At 45.4% G+C, this 26869-nt stretch overlaps 1 protein-coding gene across 1 annotated transcript in view; it reads left to right on the forward strand.

Moving 5' to 3' along the window:
- The first annotated feature begins 6 nt into the window (after positions 1 to 6).
- Positions 7 to 26869, forward strand: part of UXS1 (UDP-glucuronate decarboxylase 1) — a 111293-nt gene continuing 84430 nt past the window's right edge. The window contains exon 1 of the mRNA XM_012555736.2: positions 7 to 142. Coding sequence (XP_012411190.1) covers positions 49 to 142 — 94 coding nt within the window. The 5' untranslated portion in view covers positions 7 to 48. The remainder of the gene's footprint in view (positions 143 to 26869) is intronic.

Raw genomic sequence — 26869 nt, forward strand, 5'->3', positions numbered from 1 at the left:
GCGGGCCCCGGCGCGCGGCAGGGTCCTCGACTGGCGCCGCTCCCGGGGATGGTGAGCAAGGCGCTACTGCGCCTGGTTTCTGCCATCAACCGCAGGAGGATGAAGCTGCTGCTGGGCATCGCCCTGGTCGCCTACGTTGCCTGTGAGTGCGAGCCCGAGGGGCTGGCCGGGAAGCCCCCATTCATTCCTCGCGGGCGCCCGCGGCGGGGCCGGGGTCGGCCGGCAGTGGCGAGGCTGCGACGGCCGCGCTGCCTGCCGGTGTGCGCTCCCCGAGGGGCAGCCTTCCGGCTCTGTGTCCTCCCCTCAGCCTCCTGGAGCCATCTCCCCCGCCGGGCTGTACCTGCCCGTCCCACTCTCACCCCCTTTCCGGGAGATCTGGGTCCCCTCGCCCCCTTTCTTACTCCAGCAAAAAAAAAAAAAAAAAATCGGTAAACTTCGCCTCAGACCCTGTGCACCGCTTAGGCCCCGGCGCAGAGACCGAGTGACCCGAGCGGAGTTATCCATGAACTTGGGACGCGGTGACCGCGACTCAGTGTTTCCGAGCGGTCCGAGGCTTCCACCGTCCTCGGACAAATCTTATGCGCACGATGGCTTCAGCCTGTTGCCCCGAAATTACCTCCCCGCCCCTTTCGCGTGTGACTCGGTGGCGGTTTCGGAGGGGTGTGCGCGGAGGCACGGCTGTCACGGCGTGGGGTCAGGGTCTGGGGGTGTGTATGGGGGCGCAAAGCCTCCGTTTGGCGCCCTCGGAGCCGGCCACGTAGCCCTCGACAGCGGGCGAGGGTTCCCGGCTCAGCGGTTCCGGAGTTGTTCCGCGCGCCGGGGCGCAGCCCTCGGGGACTCCCGCAGCCTCGGCCGCCTTGTTGATTAAATAGGATAAAAATACTGTTGCCGTTGGCAGAGCCCCCTGCTCCGACTGTTTGCTCCGCGGGGAAATTACTCAGCATTTAACTATTCTGGTACGAAATGTTACCAGCACGGTGCCTCCCCCACGGGTGCGCCGACATGTCCCGGCCAGTGGGCAGACCTGGGACTTGGGGCCCTCCGTGGGCGGCAGGGGCGAGCGCGGGGCCGGATCCCACGAAAACAGGGTGCTCGTGGCGGTGCTGATCGGGGTCGGGGGCGGCCTGTCTGGAGCGCCGGTGGCCCAGCAGGGAGGCGTAGAGCAGTGGCGGAACCTGGGCGGAGCGTGAGCTCGTGGCTTTTGGTGTCTGTGGTTCTCCTTTCTGTCATGACTTTACAGCCCTCTGCCTTGAGACAGGGAAGCAGGGGGGCCCTTTGGAAACGGGGTGGACCTTGTCTCTCCTTAGAGAAGGCAGAAGCCGTGTTTTTTTTTTGTTTTTTTTTTTAAAAAAAGATCGATTGGATAGGACTGTATTTTAATTGCTGCTATTAATACTTTACCAAGAACCAACATTGCATTAGAAATAGCTCTCAGTGTGAGCTCCGTTTGAATCGTGGCCAGTAGACAGAAACTGAAATGAAACCACCCGCTAACTTGAGTTACTAAGACTTGATTATCGAAGTGAGTGGGGACTCGGGCAAGTGACTTTCGCAGAACTCCAGGAAGACACTGTGTGAACGAGACCAGCTTGCCTGGTACAGCCCGGCTGCTGCAGGAGGTGGAGCAGAGGAAGCTCCAGTAGGGCTCCTGTTAAAAGGGAAGGATTCAGGCCCCCAGAATGAGTGCTTAGATGGGACTGGTTTTAGAAGGTAGGAAGAGCTGCTCTGAAGTGTGTATGGCCAATCTTGAGTAAAGTGGGAGTACACGGATGAGAATCGCAAATCCAGCAATGCCAACATTCTGAGAAACAGACCACTTTATAGTAAGTTCTGGAGTCATGCAGACCTGGGTGCAAATCCTCACTCCACCTTAAGGGCCAGTTATGAAGATGAAGTACAATAATATAAATGAGGTGCACAAAGCAAGCATTCAGTTAATGGTATCTATGGTTATTAATAGTTCCCTGGGTGGCCCAAATGATTTGAACTCAGCTACTAACCGAAAGGTTGGTTTGAATCCAGCCAGCAGTGCTGTGGGAGAAAGGCCTTGCAGTCTCCTTCCATAAGATTATAGCCATTGAAAACACTATGGAGCACAGTTCTACTCTGAAGCACATGGGGGTTGCCATGAGTTAGAATTGACTTAATAGCAATGTTTTTGTTTGCTTTTTAGTTTTTAATATGGTTATTAATGAGGGCAGTGATGGTTCCGTGCTTGAATTCTCCCCTTCCATGCAGGAGACCTGAGTTTGATTCCTAGCCAGTGCATCTCATACACAGCTACCACTTGTCATTGAAGACTTACATGTTGCTACCATGCTGAACAGGTTTCAGGAGCTTCCAGGCTGAGGCAAGCTAAGAAGAAAGGCTTGGTAATCTAGTTCTAAAAATGAGCTACTGCAAACTTTATGGATCATAATGATCTGATCTGCAGCTGATGATGGGGATGGTGCATGACTGGGCAGCATTGTGCATGGGGTTGCCGTGAGTCAGGGCTGATGGGATAACAATGGTTATTAATAATCATTTTGCTCAATGAACTTTATGGTACATTTACCCATTTTTCTGCATTTTATTGGAAAAAAGCTGAGACCCAAGAGGAAAGCCACTTAAAGCTGAATAATTATTATTATGACAATAATAATGTCTAAATCTGTTAAATGCTTGCCACGTATGTAAAGGCATGACTCTTAGCGCCATTGTCTCATTTCGCTATGTCAGCAGCCCTAGGAAATAGGTACTATGATTATTGTAACTTCAGGGATGAGGAGATTAAAGCCAAGAGAGATTAGGTAATTTATGGATGATGGCAGAGATGGTAAAACTGTGGAGAGGCAAGATTTGAGCCCAGGAAGGCCTGGGAGCTGGAGCTAGAATCTAGATCCTCTGACAGCTGGTCAGTGTTGATAATGGGTGGCTTTTAAGGTTGGGCAGAGGGGTTTAGAGTTAATAAGGTAGGGGATATAGGGAGCTGTGGAAAGTTTTTCACCAGTCCTTCATTCAACCAGGTAATCTTACGGAGGCCTTACTGTTGTCTGGCGGTGTGCTTGGTACTAGGGGACATCTCAGAGTGCAGAAAAGCACCTGTACTGAGCCATCATGGAGTTTATAGCTTAGCCCAGTGGTTCTCAAGTGTGCATCAGGATCACCTGCAGAGTTTTTTTTTGTTTTTTTTTAACAACACAACTCCCCCCCCCCCACCCCCAGAGTTTCTGATTCAGTAGGTCTGGGATGCTGCCTGGGGATTTGCATTTCTGATAGGTTCTTAGGTGATGCTGATTCCTTGCTCTACTGGTCTAAAAGGTGATGTGGGTGTGGATTGGATAATCACCCAAGTGAGGGTTTAGATTACAAACTGGCATAGAGGAAAGGAATGCATGAGAGTTTATGACATGGATTCCTGAGTTAGGGCAGTCAGGGAATTTGTTTCCCTGAGGAAATGGGTTGAGGTGAGAATGGAAGGATATGTAGGAGTTAACAGGAGAAAGGTGGAAGCAATAGCCCGTGCAAAGGTCCGGTGACCACCAAGAGCAGGGAGCATTCTGGGAACACAGAGGTTAGTGTTGTTGGAGTGTGAGAACAAAGTATGGTCGTGTGCCTGCTCAGGTAAATAGAAGCCAGGGCAGACAGGGCCTGGGAGGTCTTGTTCCAGCCCTTGAAGTGGATGATTTTAGTATTGGGGGTGGGGGTAAGGTGAGGATAGAGGCAGTGCTAATAATGATGAGCAAGGGATGCTGCATCTGAGACACTGCAGGGAAAAACGACAGGGCTTCTTTCTGATTGATAGTGTCTGGGGCACTGGAAATGTAGGAAGTCAACAGTGATTTCTGTTTTCTAGTCTCTGATTTTCCTTTTTCATAGTCTTGCACCCCCCCCCCCATTATGAGTAAAATGTCACCTGTGTTTGAAAAAACTGTCCGTGCTTCCAAATTACACATACTCTCATTGTTAGCCAGTTCCCCTTCTAGAAATGCCTTTTCTTTTCCTCTCTAAAGTTCTGTTACTCTTTTTTATTCCACCTCTTAGATCTGTCTTAAAGCCTTTGTTGCCCGCTCTGGCCTCGAGTCTCCCTTTCTTGCTACCACATAGCTCTTCTGTACTGCACACTGGGTGGTGACCATAACACAACATGCATTGCACTTGTGTTCTTTTCCGTGCGTATGTTTTACTAACAAAACACCAGATCTCTGAGGACAGGTGTTGTGTTGTTGGTGTTTTTGCCCTTGTAGCACTCGGGGCATGGCTATTAGCTCATCAGAGATGCTCAGTAACTACATGCTGGATTGAATCAAAAATCATGCCAACCTACTAGGTATCTCCCTAGGCAGATTCTGAGCTTGAGTTATCTTTAGTGCTTTTTTTTAATAATCAAAGTTACACACGCACACCATATTTTTTATAAATAATGCACCCACACATATAACACATGGACATGATGAAGTTAAGTAAAACAGTTATGGCGTAGCGCGGTTAGAAAAAAGGTTTAAAGCGTGCATTATTTGAGTAAAACTACAGTAATTTAAAACGTCTAACAGTTTCTCAAGGTTTGTTAGGAGAAACAGCATCCCTTCCTACCATTTTCCCCTACCTAGAGGCAAGCACTTTAACTTCTCTTAGCTGATTATTTTGGAATTTACTTTCATGCCGCTGGATCATAAGCTTCTTTATTTTTCAGTTGTAGATATTATCTAGTACTTTCTGCCCTGGAAGATGGATGTTTATCCTGTTTCCTTTCCTCCCCGCATATGCTTATCACTCTCTGCCCCCTGCCCCCGTGTAGACCTGTTGTAATTTTTAGGTGATCAACATTTAGTGTTTACATGTATGATTACTTAGATGCTGTTCACGGTGAATGATGTTGTACATTACTTTTTTTTTCTGTGCACCTTTATGTTTTCTCTAGACCTAATTAGTGGCATTTTTTTTGTTCTTTCTTTTTTATGTGATGTTACTGTTTCAAAATTGTGCCCATGCAGAGCCTGTATATAGACCAAGAGGCGTCAGGATTGGAGGAAGACTCATTAACAAGCTGCAATATGCAGATGACACAACCTTGTTTGCTGAAAGTGAAGAGGGCTTGAAGCACTGATGCAGATCAAAGACTGCAGCCTTCAGTACGGACTACACCTCAACATAAAGAAAACAAAAATCCTCACAACCGGTAGGCAGTGTAGTGTGATGGATCACTTTTGTGTGTCCTTTCTAGCCATGGTTTTGTAACTCCCATCCAAGTGATTGGGCGGGACTGTGTGATAGGGTGATTGTGGCCCAGCAAGGGGATTGGTCAGTTTTGCCATCCTGCTGGGCTTGAACTGAGCCACTGCAGAGGCGGAAGAGAGAGAATCCAACCACCACCAAGGAAGAAGAGACCCAGCAGCAGGAGACAGTGTGATGGGCTTCCTGGCCCATGTAGCAAGAAAGCTCAGTGCCTTTGGGCAGAGGCCGAGGGCCAGGGAGAAGCGTGCCTGCAAGCACGGCTGGGAAGAGGCTGTCCTGATGGAAGAACTGTAGTCTAAGCGTTCCTGAGCCTAAACTGTAACCTGTTACTTCTCTAACAAACCCCATAATTGTGAGTATTGTCTGTGAGTTTTGTGTGGCCATTGCAATGAATTATCGAACCCAGCAGAGAAGTAAAAGAGTGCCGTGGGAGGGACAGGCAGCATCAAGATAAATGGAGAAGAGATTGAAGTTGTCAAGGATTTCATTTTACTTGGATCCACAATCAACGCCCATGGAAGAGGCAGTGAAAAAAATCAAACAACATATTACATTGGGTGAATCTGCTGCAAAAGACATCTTTAAAGTGTTCAAAAGCAAAGATGTCACTTTGAGGACCCAAGCTATGGTATTTTAAGTCTCTTCATATGCGTGCGAAAGCTGAACAGTGAATAAGGAAGACCAAAGAGAATTGATACCTTTGAATTATGGTGTATGGGAAGAGTATTGAGTATATCACGGACTCCTACTCATAGTTACCCTATAGGACAGAGTAGAACTGCCCTATAGGGTTTCCAGGGAGCGGCTGGGGGATTCAAACTGCCAACCTTTGGGTTAGCAGCCGTAGCTCTTAATCACTACACCACCAGGGTTTCCATGGACTGCTAGAAGAATGAACAAATCTGTCTTGGAAGAAGTACAGCCAGAATACTCCTTAGAAGTGAAGATGGTGAAACTTTGTCTCAGGTACTTTGGACATATTATCAGGAGGGACGAGTCCCTGGAGAAGGACATCATGCTTGGTAAAGTAGAGGGCCAGTGAAAAACAGGAAGACTCTCAACAAGATGGATTGACACAGTTGCTGCAATGATGGGCTCACACATAACAGGTGTGAGGATTACGCAGACTGGGCAGTGTTTTCTTCTGTTGAACGTAGGGTCGCTATAAGTCGGAACCACCTCGATGGCACCTAACAACAACTGATTCAACTCCAAACTCTTTATCAGTTTTCTGAGTCTTCCCCCAAGATGTTCAGGTGCATCAGGACTTCTATCGGTGCACCTTCCTGAAGGACCTTCCCCTCCCCACCCCCAGCACCTTCTGCCTGTTCCTTTTGCCTGGGAAACAGCTGCCAGCCTCAGCCCTCCCTTCACCATACTTCTAGGGTACCTACCCTTCACAGGTCTGCTGTTTCCTGACTTCCTTTTACTTATTTGTTATGGATTGAATTGTGTCCCCCTGAAATATGTATTGAAATCCTGGCCCCTATACTTATGGCTGTAATTCTGTTTGGAAATTGTAAATTCTGTTTTCTTTGTTATATGAACTAGATCATAACCAAACAGGTGGGTCCTAACCCTGATCACTTCTGAATTATAAGAAGAGCAGAATAGACACAACACACGGGGGGAAGACAGACAATGCAAAGAACACCAAGGGTCACCAAGGACTGCTGCAGACATCAGAAACTAGAGAGAGGTTCACGGAAGGAATAGACATGGCCAAAATCCTCCAAAACTGTGAGAAAATAAATTTCTGTTCTTTAGAGCCACCCACTTGTGGTGTTTCTCTGATGGCAGCACTACATGAGATACCTAAGATGTTATTTTACTCCTTTGCTTTGCTATATGGAGTCCTTGGGTGGTGCAAACAGTTAAGCGCTCAACTGCTAACTGAAAGGTTGACAGTTTGAACCCACCCAGAGGTGTCTTGGAAGAAAGACCTGGCGATCTGCTTTGGAAGGGTCAGTAAATGGTGGATTGCCCTTCCTCACCTTGTGGTGATCATGTGAGCGCTTTGTCCAGGGAGTGGAAGTGCCCCGCATGACTTCTGGGCACTTCTGCCCTAGATGTGAAGGCCTGGCTGCCTGCATTCTAGGAGTGGAGTAGCGGCGAGGGAGGCAAGTCTTTGCGGTAACTTAATTGTGTCAGTTGGACTTGGTGCTCCCCAGTCCAAAAGCCAATCCAGACTCGCGTTGCTATCAAGTTGATTCCGACTCATGGTGACCCTATAGGACAGAGTAGAAATGCTCCATAGGGTTTCCAAGGAACAGCTGGTGGATTCGAACTGCTGACCTTTTGGTTAGCAGCTGAGCTCTTAACCACTGTACAGCCAGGGCTCCTCCCCAGTCCAGAGACCCTCCATTTTACTCTCACCAGAGATAGAGCCACTAGTCTTCTGCCAGAGTGGGGACTGGACCTGGAAATCTTACTGCTTCTGAAGCCGACTTGAAAGTAAGACCTATGTCTTCGCTGCCTCATCACCTCATTTCTAGATGCACCAGGTCTGACCGATTTTTGACCCTTTCCAGGTACAAATGTGTTGGTTTCTTGGCTTTTTCTGTGGCCTCCTTCAGATTCAGTTTTCTTTACCCCTCACCCATATTCTGTCTAGCTTCCAGCAAAATTTTGTTGCTGTTTTTTCTTTCCTCTTTTCCCTTCCTTGTAGGTGTATACCTTAAACAACAGGAACAAAAGAAATCTATTCTCTGATGTTTTAATGGGCCTTGGGAGCCATTATTGTTTCATCTTCATCTCTGGAAAACTAGAATTGTGGTACCTAGCAATATCTGTTTAATGTTTGATGTATCATAGATTTTGTTGTAATGAAAATTATTTGAGGTACCTTTCTATTTTCTTGTCTTCCCTGTCACTGTTATTCATGACAGAGAAAAGACACGGGCTGAATTAAAGCCAAACCAGAAAATCCACACCCATTGCCGTCGAGTCGATTTCGACTCGTAGTGATCCTGTAGGACAGAGTACAACTGTACCATGGGTCCAAGGAGTAACTGATGGATTTGAACTGCCAGCTTATTTGGTTAGCAGCCGAGCTCTTAACCACTGTGCCACCAGGGCTCCAAATTAAACCCATAACCGTATAAAAGAATAAACGAATGTCTTGTATTTGCTAGCTTTGCGAACTCTTAACCACTACGCCACCAGGGGTCCAAATTAAACTCGTAACCATATAAAAGAATGAAAGAGTGTCTTATATTTGTTAGCTTTGCATTTATGATAACAGACTTCAAACATCTCTGAGGTTGGGACTTTATCCTTAGAGTACAACTTTGTCCTTGTTAGTATAATCAGCTCTTACACGATTGGCAGTTGCCCTCAAATTCACTCAGTAGACATTTATTGGCCTGGTGCCATGGAGGATACAAAGCAAGTTGGACGTCATTCTGATGCCAATAGATAGATGTAAACAAACGATACTGTAAGTGGTGTTTCTAAACTTGCTGATTATAAGAATCAGCTGGAGCTTGTTAAATGCAGATTCCCAGGGCCCTCCCCAAATTTACTAAATTGGAGAAAGAAACCTGAGAATCTTCCCTCCCTCTCTTCCTTTGGGAGTTGGGGTGGGGCACAGTCTGGAAATGGTTTTGATCCTTTCAACTTTTTATTTTGAAAATCTTCATACCTATAGAAAGATTGAAAAAAATTCAGCAAACACCTGCCACCTAGATTCACCAGTTTTTTTTACATTTTTCCACATTTGCTTCATGTCTTTCTTTTTATATGTACTTTTTTGTTGAACTGTTTGAATATTGCAGACATAATAATATTTCATCTTTAAATATTTTAATACATCTCTCCAAAGAATAAAGACATTGTTCCATATAGCCAGGAGTCCCTGAGTGTGGTACAGTTAACCTGCTCGGCTGCTAACTAACAGGTTGGAAGTTTGGGTCCACTCAGAGGCACCTTGGAAGAAAGGCCTGGCACTCTCCTTCCGAGAAATCAGCCATTGGAAACCCTGTGGAGCACAGGGCTACTCTGACAGGCATGGGGCCACCGTGAGTCGGAGTCAGCTGCATGACAACCGGTGGTTCTGTATACAGGCATACCTCATTTCATTGCGCTTCACAGATACTGCGTTTTTTGCAGAGTGAAGTTTTGTGGCAACCCTGCTTCGAGCAAGTCTGTGGGCAGCATTTTTCCAACAGCATGTGCTTATGTTGTGTCTCTGTGTCACATTTTGGTAATTCTCACGATATTTCAAACTTTTTCGTTGTTATTATTATCTGTTATGGTGATCTATGATCAGTGACCTTTGACGTTATTATTGTAATTGTTTTGGGACGCCATGAACTGTGCCCAGATAAGACAATGAACTTAATAAATGTTCTGTGTGTTCTGACGGTTCCAAAGAACTGGCTGTTTCCTGTCTTCCTCCTCCTCCTCAGGCATCCCTGTTCCCTGACACTCGACAGTATTGAAATTAGGCCAATTAATAACCCTACTGTCTTGGAAGAAGTACATCCAGAATGCTCCTTGGAAGCAAGGATGGTGAGACTACATCTTACATACTTTGGACATGTTCTCAGGAGGGACCAGTCCCTGGAGAAGGACATCATGTTTGGTAAAGTAGAGGGTCAGTGAGAAAGAGGAAGACCCTCGAAGAGATGGATTGACACAGTGACTGCCACAATGGGCTCAAGCATAACAACGATTGTGAGCATGGCGCAGGACTGGGCAGAGTTTCGTTCCGTGGTACATGGGGTCACTAGGAGTCGGAACTGACTCGCCGGCAGCTGACAACAACAACCACCTTACAATGGCCTCTAAGTGTCCAAGTGAAAGGAAGAGCCCGTCGATGTGGCAGATGGCAGACTTCATTGTTGTCTTATTTTGAGAAATTGCCATAGCCACCCCAGCCTTCAGCAACCACCACCCTGATCAGTCAGCAGCCATCAACATCGAGGCAAGACCCTCCAGCAGCAAAAAGATTACAACTTGCTGAAGGCTTAGATGATGATTAGCATGTTTTAGCAATAAAGTTTTTTTAGTTAAGGTATGTACATTGTGTTTTTAGACATAATGCTGTTTCACACTTAGTAGACTACAGTACAGTGTAAACATAACTTTTATATGCACTGGGAAACCAAAAAATTCTTGTGACTCACTTTCCTGTGATATTCACTTTATTGCGGTGGTCTGGAACCAAACCTGCATTATCTCTGAGGTATGCCTGTAATTCCATTACTATTATCACAACCTAAAAAGTAACAAATAATATCATCTAATATACAGTCCATATCTGAATTTTCCCCCAATTGTACCATAAATGTCTTTTATAGCTTTTTCTGTTTTATGTTGTTTTTTTGATCTAGGATTCAGTCAAATATAACACATTGCATTTGGTTTTTATGTCTCTAAATTTCTTAAGCTATAATAGTCACCTGACTTTAGACTCTCATGACGTATACTTTTATTAAAAAAAAAGCCAAAAACTTTCAGGCCCATTGTCCTATAAAACATACTACATTCTGGATTTATCTGATTCCTTAGAATTAAATTCAGGGTCAACATTTTTATAGTAATACTTCTTGATTTGTGTTACATCGGGAGACGTGTGATATCAGGGTTGCTCTCCCATCGGTGATGGTAAGTCAGGTCCCTGGAAGGAGTGGCCAGTACACGGTCTAGGAGGGGATATGTTGAGACTGAACGTCCTGCTCCCCAGCCAGTGCTTTTCATGTCCATTGAGGAAATTTGCCTGAATCAGTTTGTATATTGGAGCTTGCAAAATGGTGATTTTCTAATTCTCTGAATCCTTCTACATTTACAAGCTGGCATTTTTCTGAAAGAAGAACTTTCCTCCCCTTTTTCTTCTCTCATATTAATTTCCTGTGGCTGCTGTAATAAATGGAGCCAGTGGTTAAGAGTGTGGGCTGCTAACCGAATGTTTGGCAGTTCGAATCCACCAGCTGCTCCTTGGAAACCCCGTGGGGCAGTTCTTGTCCATCCTATAGGGTCTCTGTGAGTTGGCATTGACTAGATGCAACGGGTTTGGTTTGGTTTTGGCTGTAACAGATTATTGCAAACTGGGTATCTTAAAACAACAGGAATTTATTCTGTCAGAGTTCTGGAGGCCAGAAAGCCAAAACCCAGGTGTCTGTGGAGCTGTGCTTCCTCCTGAGGCCCTTTGGTGGCTCCAGGCGATCCTGGGCTTGTGGCTGCGTCACTTCAGTCTCTGTTCAGGGTCACATGGCCTTCTCTTTCACCTGTCAAACCTCCCCTGTGTGTCTCTTCTGTGGACACATCAGTGGACTTAAAGGCCCACCCAGATAAGTCAGGACAAACTCTTCATCCCAAGATCCTTAACTTAAGGTAAGTAAGGTCACATTCACAGGTTCTGAGGACTAGAATGTGGACAGACCGTTTTGGGAGCCACCAGTCAGCTCACTGCACTCTCATGTCATATTTTTCAATCACTTTGGTCTCACAGAATCTTAGTTTTTGAGCTCTTCTTTGCTTTCTGGATGTTCCAGGCCCATCTTGTCCTCTCCCTACCCCAAATCCGGAATCAGTCATTTCTCCAAGGAGCCCTGCTTCCTTTTAATGGAGAATGTTGTTTAGAAACCAAGATCTGAGCTCTAGTTGTACGCATTGCTATTGGGATATTCCTTCCAGGCCCTGTCAGCTGACAGAGCCAGGAAATGTGCATACTATTTTCAGTCAAGTGTTTTTGCTGATACATGCACTTTAAACCTTACCACCACAGGTTTCCTTCCCCCATTCTGTATTGCTGCTCCTTTTTCCTACAATGAAAACCTTGTTCCCAGTGCTAATATATTTACTCGTTTGCTCTATACTACCATGCAGACACAATAGTTTCATAATCACTACATCAATATGACTACTAACAACAAACCTAAGAAAATCCAGGATTTCTTTGCAGTTCCTTTTGTTCTTAGAGTATATCCCACTAAGGATGTGCAGTTACTGTGTTCAACAGTTACTTGAAATAATTTTTTCTTATGCCTGATAATCAGTTAGGTTCATTTTCTTCTCCCATCGGTGTTCATTTTTAGGTCTGTCTGGTTGTTTAAAACAGGTAAAACCATTTTCATGTTTAAAAGCCAGACTGTATCAAAAGTTAGCCATAGACATTTTGCTGTGATCCGTAGCCCCTGCATCCTAGTCTCACCCCCATAGGTAGCTATTTTTATTTGTTTTACACACCCTGTGTGTTTTTTTTTTTTTTGTAAATATGGGTGAGTATCTGTGTATATACATGCATAGACACTCACACAGTTTACATACGTATTCTAATTTAATATTTGTTTTTTCCCCAGAAGTAGCATACTCTATAGACTATTTCACATCTTTTTTCTTCCCCCTGCTCGGTATTTCCTGGAGAGCACTCTTGTTAGTTTATAGAGATCACCTTCATTCCTCTTTATCGCTGTGTAGTACTTCTTGTGAGTGTACTGCCGGTTTTCTGAGGAAGAGTGTTTATTTCAAATATTTTGCTATTACAAATTATGCTGCAATGAATAAACATATACGTAGTCCCCCACCAACAGTAGATGAGAGTGACTTTTTCCTCATAACCTTGCCAAAAGAGCATGTTGACCAGCGTTTGAATTTTCACCAATCTGAAGAAAAAATGGTATCTCCTTATAGTTTTAATTTGTATTTCTCTTATTATGAGTGAAGTTAAGCATCTTTTCAAAGGTGTAGGGGTCACTATGTAGGCCCATGGGTGTGCAAATGGTTTGCACTCAACTACTAACCTAAAGGTTGGCGGTTTGAACCTACCCGCTGGTGCTTCAGAAGAAAGGCCTGGTGGTCTGCTTCCATAAAGATTATTATTGTTAGATACATTTAAGTAGGCTCTGACTGATAGGGACCTTATGTCTAACACAGCAAAACGTTGTCCAGTCCTGTGCTATCCTTGCAGTCGTTGCTGTGTTTGAGCCCATTGTTGCAGCCACTGTGTCAGTCTACCTTATTGAGGGGTTTACTCTTTTTTGCTGATCCTCTCCTTTACCAAGCATGATCCATGAAGATTACAGCCAAGAAAGCCCTATGGAGCAGTTCTACTCTTTAACATATGGGGTCGCCATGAGTCAAAATTGACTCAAGGGCAACAGGGTTTGGGTTTGTTTTTTTTTTTTTTTATTCAGAACAGGTCTTTGAACCAGTCATTCTACTTCAAACCTCTGCTGAGAATTTACATTTCTAACAAGTTCCCTGCTGAGAATTTTCATTTCCACCCCAGGCATATTGAATCAGAACCTGCAGTTTAACAAGATCGCCAGATGATTCTTCCGTATAACTTCCTGGAAACTTGTTAGAAATGCAGATTTTTGGCAGGGGTTTCAAACCAGACCGAACTGGTTTGAAACCCTAGTTTCAAGTTAATCCATCAGTTCCTTAGACTTTCTAATTAAGCTTTTTGAGCAGCTCTAACCAAGTGAAATGAAGGACAGAAAACATTTGAACCCCTTAAAGTAGTCTTTTTCAGAAGGAGTTTAAATGTCCTAGCAAGTGCAAACTATTTTGTTAGGGTAGTGAGATCTTGAAATTTTATTCTTAGTATCTGTGAATTCTTTTATAATATTTTCAGAGTAGACAGCTATCTTACATCAGCAACAGAAGACCAAGGGTGTAGGACAGCTCAGTTATCAAATGAAAGAACAAAATTAAGCTGCCACTCATCAAGGGCACCAGTGATAGATCTTGGGGAAACGGAGATTGGCTGTAAATGATAAGGGGTCCTCAGCATAACTCGTTTATTGCCAAATTAGAATTTGAGTTCATTTCTTCCTCACTTTCTATGGATGTTATGTAGAATTTACTTCTAATTCCCCGTACTCCTCACTGTGCGTCTTAATTATTTAAAAGACAACATTTCTATCCTGGTTCTTAACAGAGGAAAGTCTTCCCACCTGCTCCCTACACTGAGGCTTTCTCCGCTCTTCATTGTCTTCACCTCACCTCTGTTCCTCCCCCAACCCAGCCCACTGATGCACGTGCAGAAATGCAGCAGTCCCTTTGGACGCTGCTGCAAAGAGGGGCAGGGGGTACTCTCTCCATTTTATAGGTGAGAAAACTGAGGCACAGAGGTTAAGGAACCTGCCCCAGGTCTCATTCTGGCCACAGTGAGTGAGGGACCTGAAGGTACTCCAGGGCTGCTGCTCCTCTACTTCTTAGCTTGTAGGCGTTCATGATACACGCGCTGAAGGAAAGGTGGGTTACACCACGAGGCAGCACTCACTGATGGGGTGCCTACAGGATGGGAGAAGGCAGGGGGTATTTTGGCAGATCCCCCCTCCCTGACTCTGCCTTTGTCTTGTCGGTGGGTGGTCCCGCTGCCTCTGGTCCTCCCATCATGGGAGCCCCTCCTGTGCTTTGTACCTCTCATGGTTAATGGCGGGAGAGGGCGGTGGTTCCAAGTGGCTTCTCGTCAGCTTCTGGATTGAAACCCTCAAAGCACTAGTTTCCCCAGTTTAGGTGGCTGGAAGGTCTGTTCCTTTAGGTGCTGTACTATCCTCCGTAGGCTGGAAACGTGGGGCGCCCATGTCTGGGGGCCGTGTCTCCAGGCTCTACAGTCAGTTCAGGAGTGGAGACTGAGAGTCTTGTGATGAGCACCAGCTACTCCGGCCTCACAGCTGAGGCTCCCAGCACACGGCCCTGTCACCGCCCTCCTGTTCCCACCCCAGCCCTCCCTCCACATGCCCACCTTGCATGATAGTTCTCGCCTCCCTTCAGAGGTTGTGAGAAGGCTGGAATTGACTTTGTCTTCCTCACTAGTACATCTTTTGTTTTTTTTAAAAAAAAAAAACCTTTTCCCCCCTTGCTTTCTTTGCATTAAATCAAAACAAAAAAAAACAACCAACCACCAAACTCTATTTGCTGTCGAGTCGATTCCAACCCATAGTGACCCTACAGGACAGAGTAGACCTGCCCCATAGGATTTCCAAGGAGCGGCTGGTGGATTCGAACTTCTGACCTTTTGGTTAGCAGCCAAGCTCTTAGGAACTGCGCCACCAGGGCTCCTTCTTTGCCTTAGGCATTCTAAAAATAGATTCATCGACCATTTTTTATTACCGGATTTAGTGGATGGTGTTCATTTACAGCAAGTTGTGCAGCAGAGCTGTTACATTTCAGCAGTTTTCAGGGGAAGTGTTGTGGATGAGTTGTGTACCCCCAAATACATGTAAATCCTAACCCCTATACCTATGCACAGGAGCCCTGGTGGTGCAGTGGTTAAGAGCTCGGCTGCTAACCAAAAGGTTGGCAATTCCAATCCACCAGCTGCTCCTTGGAAACCCTGTGGGGCAGTTCGACTCTGTCCTGTAAGGTCGCTATGAGTCAGAATCCACTCGACTGCAGTGGGTTTATACCTATGGTTGCAATCCCAGTGGGGAGAGGGCTTTTCTTTGTTACGTTAATAAGGCTATATCAGTGTAGCTGTGTTTTAAGGCAGTCCCTTTTGAGATATAAAAAGAGCAGATTAGGCACAGAAGCAAGCACAGAGGGGAAATAGATGTCCCCTGAAGATCTCTAGGGAATGCGGGGAACACTAGAGAAGCTGAGAAAAGGATTTACCCCCATCAGAGTGGACAGAGAGCCTTCTCCTAGAGCTGGCGCCCTAAATTCGGATTTCTAGGCTCCTGAACTATGAGAAAATACATTTCTGTGCGTTAGAGCCACCCGCCCGCCTGTAGCGTTTTCCATTGTAACAGCGCTAAGTAAGTAAGGCTGGCCACATAGTCCTCGGCAGCAAGCGTTTGCTGAGTGGCCAGCTCTGTGCTGGGGGCTCTGAGATGCTGCAGCCTGCTGCCTTTTCATTACTTCTGTTTCCGCAGGGAAGTGATTAGATCAGCTCAAGGGGAAGAACAGAGGGTTAATTTCAGCATGCTCCAGTAAAAAATGAGGTCTGTAATGTGATTTGATACTTTACTGGTAAATTCCTGTTTCTCTGCAGTCTCCTTGTGTGATGCTGAGGTAGGCGAGGAAGGCTTACTTTTGTTTAATGAATCTGCCCTTTATTTCATCAGAAAACTAAGAGGATGTATTCGTTGGTAACCCCAGGGAAATATATTTCATTTTCTATAATATAACAAAGTAATGCTCTATTTCCTTAGGTTGATCCTACATAGGTTTATGTGGGAAAAAAATAGACATAATATGGCAACATTTTCTGCTTTTGGTATTTGTGAAGTCGCAAGGGCGAAAAGAGTCCATTTCTTGTCACTTATATTTGTCTCTAGTAATTTGAAGGATAAAAAGGTGTACTTTTGCTATCGGGATATCAGTAGTGGTCTGGCATTTTTCTATCTCTTCTTCTCTACTTCCTTCCCCAAAATTGGTGCCACCATCTAGTATTTCAGATTAAAAGATTTTTGAATGTTTACACATGGGGTCACCGTAAGTCAGTCGACTTGATGACAACTGGCTTGCTTATTAAATGTTAATACTAAAAACCAAACAAAATCAAACCTGTTGCTGCCGAGTCGATTCCGACTCATAGCAACCTTATAGGACTGAGTAAACTGCCCGATAGGGTTTCCAAGGAGCGGCTGGTGGATTGGAACTGCTGACCTGTTGGTTAGCAGCCGAGCTCTTAACCACTGCGCCACCAGGGCTCCGATAATATTAGTACTAGAGCTTTGAATAGTATTTATGAATGGTTTGTGTTTATCAAATTTCTTGGTGTCTTACTGTAACTAGGCAGAAGTGATGATTTTCTCTGATGAAGCTTTGCAGACAGAATGTATCTTAATTCCAGCTCTAAGAATTAGTCATGTAATTCTTATTAATGTACTTTATGCAGGTAGCTTTCTTAGTTATCTAGTGCTGCTGTAACACACATACCACAGGTGGGCAGCTTTAAAGAGCAGAAATTTATTCTCTTACAATTCTGGAGGCTGAATGTCCAGATCAGGGTCTGGGCCTTGTCGATTGCTTTCTGGTCGGTAGCCGGATGTCCCTTGGTCCCTGGCTTGCAGGGAATCCTCACGTGGCATCTGTCTTGCCCGTGTGTGCTTGTCTCTGTGTCTAATCTGCTCTTTTTATAACTCAGAAGTGATTAGGTTTAAGACATATCCTACAGTGGTATGGCCTCATTAACATAAAACCACATTACAGTATATCCACAGGTGTAGGGGTTAGTGTTCCAACACATATTTTAGGGGGACACAGTTTAATCAATAACACTTCTTCTCTGTAGGCTTGTTGCTGCTGAGTGCTAGCCTGAGTTGGAGAACCTGGGAACGAAGGTATTTGGTAGCTAAGAGTACTTTACAGTTTGGAATAGCAAGGTGCAAAGGTTTTTGATATTTTGTATATTTTGGGGGTGCTTGTTTTACTTGGAGCCCTGGTGGCACAGTGGTTAAGAGCTAGGGTGAGCTACCTTGCCAACAAAAAGGCTGGTCATTCCAGTCCACCAGCCGCTCCTTGGAAATCCTGTGGGGCAGTTCTGCTCTGTCCTATAGGGTCGCCATGAGTTGGAATCGACTGATGGCAGTGGGTTTTAGTTTTAGTTGGAGCCCCCGTGGCGCAGTGGTTGAGAGCTATGGCTGCTAACCAAAAGATCAGATGTTCAAGTCCACCAGCTGCTGCTTGGAAATCCTGTGGGGCAGTCCTACTCTGTCCTCTAAGGTTGCTGTGAGTTGGAATGACTGAATGGCAGTGGGTTTTAGTTTTAATTAAGGAGCCCTGGTGGTGCAGTGGTTGAGCACTCAGCTGCTAACCAAGGCTGCTGACCAAGCGGTTTGAACCCACCTGCCGCTTCTCGAGAAAAAGACGCGGCAGTTCGTTTCTGTAAAGATTACAGCCTTGGAAACCCTATTTGGCATTGCTACTCTGTCTTACAGGGTCACTGTGCATCGGAAATGACTTGACAGCAGTGAGTTTGGTTTTTTTGGTTTTAGTCATAATTCACAATTAAAAAAATAAGAGTAAATATTCAAATAATATGAAAGCATTTGGAAAGCTCCTATCCCTCCACTTCCAGCTATTTTCCTGCCCATAGATTACAAGTTGACCATTTAGCACTGTATGTGTGAATCATCTAGGTCATTTCTTTTGCATTGTATGTTTGTAAAATATATCTGGGCACTTTTAAAACGTAAATGGTTTTATGCCATAACTATTTTTCTGTGATTTGCTCTTTTACTTAATACATGGAGGAAAGTTTTTAATACAGTGATCTACCTTATTCATTTGAATGCATAGAACTCAGTGGTAGATTAATGTCCGGCTGTATCATTTGAATAAAAAGATTTTTGCATGGCTGGGGCTTCTAATGGGAGAGTGCTTTTCCATCAAACTGTTGTTCTTACAACTTTCTGAATAGGAGTGGAACCCCTAAAGGATATAACTAAATATTTAGAATATTAAAGCTGTACCTTAAAAACTAAGAATCCCTGGTGGTACGACTGTTAAGTGCTCAGCTGCTAACCAAAAGGCCGGCTGTTCGAATCCACCCATTGGCTCTGTTGGAGAAGGACCTGGTGATCTACGATCTGCTCCCTTCAAGATTGCAGTCTAGAAAACCTTATGGGGCTGTTCTGCTCTGTCACATGGGGTCGCTATGAGTTGGAAATTGACTGAGCAGCACTCAGCAACAACACCTTAAAAACCATCTTGAGTTCTCAAGGTCAGTTGTGAAATGTAGTGAAGAAGGAAGTCCTTACGTTAATTGCCATTCTTCTGCGATGTAACGTACAAGGATGTACGTGGACCCTGTTGTCTTTGTGGAGGGGGCTGATGTGTAGACAAAGGAGGGCAGAGAGGCAAGGTGCAAGGTTCTGGAGTGGTACAAAGGAGGCATTGGAGCGGGTGTCTTCAGGGGTGATGAGACCCAGACGGTTTGGAAAGAGGAACAGAGCAGACAGAGCGATCTGAGATCTGGGGAGGGGCACTTGTGAAAAGGGGAAGAACGGGGACAGGGCTTGGAGGTTGAGCAGGTGTGTTGCACTCAGCTGCAGGGGTTCAGTATTGCAGTGGAGGAGACTGCAGTGGGCGGGTGGCCTGAAGGGGGCTGCAGTCAGGATCCTCATCATAAACGGCCCTGGAATTGGTCTAGGTTGGAGAAGTGCTCTGGCAGGTGCTGTATGCATTGAAGGAGCCAAGAAAGAAAGGCCTGGAGATCCTTAGGAGGAGAGAGTCGGACACACCAATGATTATGCCAGGATGTTAAGGCACAGAGGGGATATAACACAGAATCCTTGCTCCCAAGACCATGCAGTCTGGCTAGGGAGACAAGGCACACGCGGGACCCATTGCTGAGCAAGTTTTATCTCAGTGCTGTTGTGCTGTCTTTTAGAAACGAGACCCATTTATAATCAGGTGCTGATTATTTCAGAAGGGGGCAGTGCAAATATATATACGAAGCCAGAAGGCATTCCAGCAAGAGGGTGGGTCGAGCGGGGGGAGGTTGGTGAAGGGTTATGAAGGCTGGTGAGAGGTGGGCGTGCTTGGAACTAGACTGCTCCATTTGCTCCAGCAGGCGATGGAGAAGTGGGAACGAGGGGGCGGGGTGTTGGTGAGGGCCAGCGTATATATGACAGACCTCGAAAACCTAGCATCCTGTGGGCAGGCTTTAGTGCAGGGGCCACCAGAGTGTGGAGGGGGGTGCAGAAACACCCAGAATACTGGGGCATTGTGGAGAGAAATTTTGGAACTTCTGTTTTTTATTTTTGTATGTGTTATGACCATATGTAATAAACCTAATACAACGGTACATATGCTCTATAAATAAAAATGTATGGGGGGGCACACATTCAAGAGTTTTTGATCACAAGAATGGGCAATCAAAATAGTGTGGAGAACTTGGAAATCAAGAGCTATTGTAGCTTCTTGAGCAGGAAAATGACGACAACAAAACCAAAAACCAACCACAAAGCCCATTTTTAGGATGAGTAATCTGGTAAGATGGTGGAGTGCCATGTGGATACAGAAGAAATGCAGATGGCAGCTACCTAGGTCTTCTGGGGGTGTGGCGGACAGACCCTGGACACAGGCTGGCACAGCAATGGAGAGGGGGAGACGAGAGAAGATAGAGAAAGGAAGAATCATTAGAGTCGGCCTCAGGGAAGGGAGGGCGGTGAAGAGGGAGAACGGGGACATTTAGAAGGAAAGCAGTGCCTACAATTGCTGTTAGGTGCTGTCGAGTAGGTTCCGACTCACAGCGACCCCATGTGACAGAGTAGAACTGCCCCATACGGTTTCCTAGGCTGTAATCTTTACGGGAGCAGATTGTCAGGTCTTTCTCCTGCAGAGCCACGGGTGGGTTCAAACCGCCAACGCTTTGGATAGCAGCCACGTAACCATTGCTCCACCAGGGCTCCTGTGCCTGCAATAGAGGGGGCATACGGAGAGAGTGCTTATTTCTGACATTTATTTAACGGTTGTTTTTTGTTGGTATCTTACAAAAACATGAATTATTTTAAGAGAATTTGAGCAAATGAGAAGAACTAAGATGGGCTGTCTACAGCAGAGGTTCCAAACTTGAGTGGGCATTAGCATCGCCTGGAGCAGTTATTAAACACAGATTGCTGGGCCCTGCCCCTGAGCTTCTGATTCAGGAAGACTGGGGTGGGGCCTGAGATGTGCATTTCAAACAAATTCCCAGGTGATGCTGCTGCTGCTTATTGGGGACCACAAGTTTGTATCATTGCTAGCTGCCTTCAAGTCCGCCCCCAACTCATGGCGGCCCCGTGAACAATGGAATGAAACACCACCCGCCCCTGCGCCACCCCATGATGGATTATGGATTGGACCCTTGTGATCCGTAGGGTTTTCATTTGTCGATTTTCAGAGTAGATCACCAGGTCTTTCTTTCTAATCTGTCTCCTGAAACCTGTTCAGTATCATAATAACATACAAACCTCCAATGACAGATGGGTGGTGACTGCACGTGAGGTGCATTGGCTGGGAATTGAATCCGGCTCTGGTGTAAACTACCATTTGTCCTGTCCACCAACAGTGGATTTTTGTAGAAGGCAGTTTCTGTTTTCACTTGGGAGGTTTTCATCCTTGTGTAACCACTTGGAGTCCCTGGGTGGTGTAAATGTTTAATGCGCTCAGCTTTTAAAACAGATTCATTTGTTTCCCAGGGCTACCGATACAAAGTATCACAAACAGGGTGGCTGGAAGCAGAAATTCATTCTCTCAAGGTTCTGGAAGTGAGAATTCGGAAGTCAAGAAGTGGGCAGGGACTTGCTCCCTTCAAAGGATCTAGAGAAGAATCGGTCCTTGATTTTTCTAGTTTCTGGTGGTTGCCAACTCATTCTTGTTGTTCCTTGGTGTTTTGGATTGAATTCTGTCCCCCACTGTTAGGTTGAAATCCTAACCTCTGTACCTGTTAATATGATGCTGTTTGGAAATAGGGGGTTTCTTTTGTTATGTTAATAAGGTCATACTGGAGTAGGGTGGGCCCAGACCTAATCCCTTCTGACTGGTTTCTTATAAAAAAAGCAGAATAGACACCATAGACACACACAGGCGCAGGACAGACAGACGCCATGTGTAGATCCCTCTATGAGCTAAGGAATGCCTGGGGCTACCCACAAGTAAGGACTCCCCCAGAGCCCCTGCCCTGATTCGGATTTCTAGCCTCCGGAACTGTGAGTCAGTAAGTTCTTGTTCTTTAAGCCACCCACTTGCGGTGTCTGTGTTACAGCAGTGGCTGCAGGAGGTAACTAAGACACGTGGCTTTTGGCAGCAAACTCCTCTCTCTCCCTCCATCATGGCAGCCTTTTGTGTGTCTGTGCCTAAATTTCCCTCTTCTTATAAGGGCACCAGTCATTGGATTAGCACACACCCCAATCCAGTATGACCTCATCTTAATTTGATTGCCTCTGCAAATAATCCTATTTCCAAATAAGGTGACATTCACAGGTTCCAGGTGGGCATGAATTTTGGGGGGATACCCTTCAACCCAGTACAACAGATCAGTAGATTTCCTTGAGATCATAGTTAAATAAGTGGTTTTAAATTTCTGCCTTTTCTAACTTAAAAGTTTGGGGGATTTTAATGGATCATCCTACGCTTACAATGCTGTGATAATGTCTTGAACTAGACGGGACAGTGTCCTCTACAGACTTAAAAACTTTCTGCCTGTGAGCTGTAGAAATCAAAATAATATAAAGTATGTGACCCCCAGATTTGCTTGTATGAATAAGCAAATAACACGTACGTGTGGTTTTAAAAGTGTTATAAATGTTATAAAAAGCAGAGCACTGATTCTGCTTATGTATTATTCTATAAGTTGCTTCCTTCGCTTCATTTTGACATTTTTACGTGTAAAGACTTTTTAAAGGACCGTGTGTCGTTTACAGAGCCCATGGTTTCTTGCACTTTTAACCACTTTTTTTTTTTAAAGTAACATCTTAGGGCAAAATTTTTTTCCTATGAGAGTGCAGGTACAATTTTATGAGGCAAGTCTTTGCAAAGGTATGAGTCACTTAAAAAATGTTTTATAACCAAATTTCAGGACTTAATAGCTGTAACTCTGGGTGACTACAGCGAGGTGAGTTGAAAGTACCAACGTGTTACCTCACTTCTGGTGCTCTTCTCTGACCTCTGGCCTCCAGGAGGGCTTAGAGCAGGGCTAGGACCAAAGGGAGGTCTGATAAGCAGGCGCCCTACGCTGGAGACATGTGAAAACACCCAGGTTACTACCTCCTGCTCGGTCACCCCAAGTATCCTTTTCATCTGGAACTGTCTTCATCCTTGTGTAACCACTTAAACCCAAAAAACCAAACGCATTGCCGCCGAGTTGATTCTAACTCATAGTGACCCTATAGGATAGAGTAGAACTGACCCCATCAGGTTTCCAAGGAGCAGCTGGTGGATTTGAACTGCCGACCTTTTGGTTAGCAGCTGAGCTCTTAACCACTGTGCCACCAGGGCTCCTACCACCACGAGTGAAGAACCAGTAGGGGAGCACGGCCTTTGGAGCTGGGGTCCCTGCGCTGAGAATCTCCTAGACCAGGGGAAGATTGATGACAAGGATCTTCCCCTAGAGCCAACAGAGAGAGAAAACCTTCCCCTGGAGCTGGCACCCTGAATTTGGACTTCTAGCCTCCTAGACTGTGAGAGAATAAATTTCCTTTTGTTAAAGCCATCCACTTGCGGCATTTCTGTTTTAGCAGCACTAGATAACTAACGCAGGGTTTGTGTAACCACTTAGGAAGAGTGAAAGCCTGGCAGGCTTGAGGATAGAGGAATAAGACTTCGTCAGGCTGGGCACAACTCAGAGTTTTGTACTAAGGCTTCTTCAGGTTAGGGATTGGGCAAGGTTCTTGGTTTAGTGACGGCTACTCGTTGGTGTTCCTGGGTAGTGCAGACGGCTTAATGTGCTTGGCTGCTAACTGAAAGGTTGGAGGTTCAGTCCACCTTGAGGCACCTCAGAAGAAAGGCCTGGTGATCCATTTTCAGACTAGTCTGACACACATGGGGTTGCCATGAGTCAGGGTTGACTTGATCACAACTCAAAAACAAAGCAAAACGAAAAACCCAAAAAACTTTTTGGTGTTTTATGCTACATCACCTTTCAGTGGGCACTGGAGACTGGAAACCTCTTTCTTATTCGAAGAATTAAAAACGGAATAATAATCATCTAATTTGTACCTTCTGATTAGTTTAAATAAAGCTTTCAGTGCTTTTCTCATGAGTAATGCATATTTCTGTTTGCTTTGAAAAAAACAGTTGTGTGTATTGGGTTATCTCAAAGTTTATCCAAGGTGAATTAAATATTGGCTGTTTTCCAGAGTATTGGAATTGTTGAGGTTCTTTGGAGGTGAATAAGGGTACATCTTTCTTATGCGCATTTAATGTTATGTTGACTAATTGAAAGGTGGGTTAGTTTTTCAGTCCAAATGGGAACTGGAAGAGTAGGGTCAGGTTGGGGCAGGCAGCATGGGTAGTTGAGGTGGTCAGGATTTCTCTAGGACTTCAGCCTCGACCCAGGCTTTTCACCCAAGTGGTGAGTCTCTGTGCAAAGCTGTTCCTTTGGCTTGAGAAGGGGGTATGGATGCCTTGACAGGGAACGCATCAAATGGGGAGAAACTTAGCCCTGCATACCTGAACTGATTTCAAGGCTAAGACCAATGGCAGAACATTCGTACATTAAAAGGAATAATAAGCCTGTCTGTATTGGTTTCCCGTTACAGTTGCTGCTTAACCAGTTACTTCAAGCCGTAGCGGTATAAAACAACAAAACCAAAACCCATCGCAGTCACTTACAGTGACCCTGTAGGACAGAGCAGAACTCCCCCATAGGGTTTCCAAGGAGCGGCTGGTGGATTCGAACCACCAACCTTCTGATTAGCAGCCGAGTTTTTAACCACTGCGACACCAGGGCTCCTATAAAACAACCACCATGCTATTATGCTCCTGGAGTTTGTGGGTCACGAATTTGAAATGGGTATGGTTCTTTGTTTCATGATCCCTAGGACCTCAGTTGGGATGACTCAGACTGCTAGGGCTGGAGAATCCACCTCCAAATGGTGGGATAAGCGCAGGTGTGTCACCTGACAGCCAGACTCAGCTAGGACCGAGCACCTGGACATGGCCTCTCTAGTCGGGGGGTAGGCTGACTTACCACCGGATGGCTCAGGGCTCCAAGAGTGAGTGTTCCCATTAAACAGGATGGAAGCCACATGGCATTTTGTCATCGAGCTTCAAAAGACACATGGTGTCCCTTCCTCTGTTCTGTGTGGGTGGAAACAGTTGCAAGCCCACCTCATTCAAGGGGAGGGAACATAAATCCCACCTCTTGATGTGAGGAATGTCAAAGAACTTTGGGCCAACTTTTAGAAGTGCCCAGGTGGAATTCTCCTTGTGTGTAAAAAAATACAACGTAACTGAACAGCTTTGCAGTTAGAGCTTAGCAGACAAATGTGTTACAGTTGGATTAAACATTTTGTTGTAGTTAACACTCAGAAAACCTTGAGAAGAACAGTAAACAAAGTGGAACAATGGAATGCATACAACAGTGTCACACATTAATAAGTGTCCTTGGAATCTTATCTGTAAATAGTGTCGTTTGTTGTGTGCCTTCCAGTCCATTCCGACTCAGCAACCTCTAGGACAGAGTAGACCTGCCCCATATGGTTTCTAAGGCCACCAGCTGCTCCTTGGAAACCCTATGGGGCAGTTCTCCTCTGTCCTGTAGGGTCACTATGAGTTGGAATTGACTCGACGACAATGAGTTTGGTTTGGTTTTTGGAATCTTTACGGAAGCAAACTGCCACATTTTTCTCCCGTGTTACGGTTGGTAGGTTCGAACTGCCAACATTTCAGTTAGCAGCCAAGGGCTTAACCACTGAACTACCAGGGCTCCTCTCTGTAGAGAGTACTGGCTTTAAATGCGCTCAGGGTGCCTCTTGTTTTCACCGGGCTTGTGTTTTGAAGACTTTTATAAATTGATGTGTTTTTGATCTGAGAAAGTGGACGTTTGTGATCGTTATTAATTATCCTCAAATGGGGAGTGTCTGCAGTGTTTGAATACTTTGTCCTTCCCCGCCTAAGGATTTCATAGAGATTAATACCACTCATTTTCATTTTGAGCACATGCTACATGGTATCCAAAGGTAAGGAATTCCCTAGCTTAGAGGCTAGAGAAAAACAGCCTTGACAAGTTTGGAAATTAATAAGATGCCTTTCTTCAGAGGAGATGTACTCTGGAGCCTCTTTCAGATCACAGGCCTTGGAATGAAGACCTCACACTTGGAAGTGGCATCACGGGGTTTGGGTGGTCGCTAGCTATGACTTCGAGCAAGTCACATAATACCTTTTGGCATTGGTCTTCCCACTTTTAAATGGGGGTGATAACATACACTTGTGACTAGAAACAACAGTGTGTGAAAAGGCCTGGCATGGAATAAAATCCATTGCCGTCGAGTCGATACTGACTCATAGCGACCCTATAGGACAGAGTAGAACTGCCCCATAGAATTTCCAAGGAGCGGCTGGTGGATTCGAACTGCTGACCTTTTGGTTAGTAGCCGTAGCTCTTAACCACTGCGCCACCAAGGCTCCAGTCTAGTTCCTCTTACTAGAATGCATGCCATGGTGTCAAGCAGCCCTTCCAGGCTGTGGTTACCACCCAGTTGAATGCAGTGCCAAGTTCTTGTGAACCTCCACTGTGTTAACTTCATGCAGGTGTCATATGTGCATCTCTGACTGGTGCTGACCTTTCAGGCTCTAGTCCCTAGTTTCTTCCTGCCTGCCAAACATCTTCAAGTGGATTGCTACGGATAACTCAAGCCGAAAATGTGCCTTTCCTAACTGCCGTCCGCTTCCCCTGTAGTCCTCCACCGCTGGTGCTCTTGTCTGGGTAACATCACCATCCTCCCAGTTATCCAGACCAGAAGACCCAGTGAATTCTGAGACCTCTCACCTCACCCTGACACATCGCGCATCCCCAGGGCCTGCCAGCTGTACCCTCTGCATATATGTTTTAAAATTTTCGTTAATTTTGTTGTTGAGATATACACAGTGAAACTTACACCAATTCAGCAGTTTCTACACGTACACTGTAGGGACATTGATTACACCATTGTGCAACCGTTCTCACCCTCCTTTTCTGAGTTATTTCTCCCCAATTAACATTAACTCGCTGCCCCCTAAGCTTCCCATTTAATCTTTTGAGTTGCCGTTGTCAATTTGATCTCGTATA

This window comes from Trichechus manatus, unplaced genomic scaffold (assembly GCF_000243295.1).
Source record: "Trichechus manatus latirostris isolate Lorelei unplaced genomic scaffold, TriManLat1.0 scaffold00004, whole genome shotgun sequence".
Taxonomy (NCBI): domain Eukaryota; kingdom Metazoa; phylum Chordata; class Mammalia; order Sirenia; family Trichechidae; genus Trichechus; species Trichechus manatus.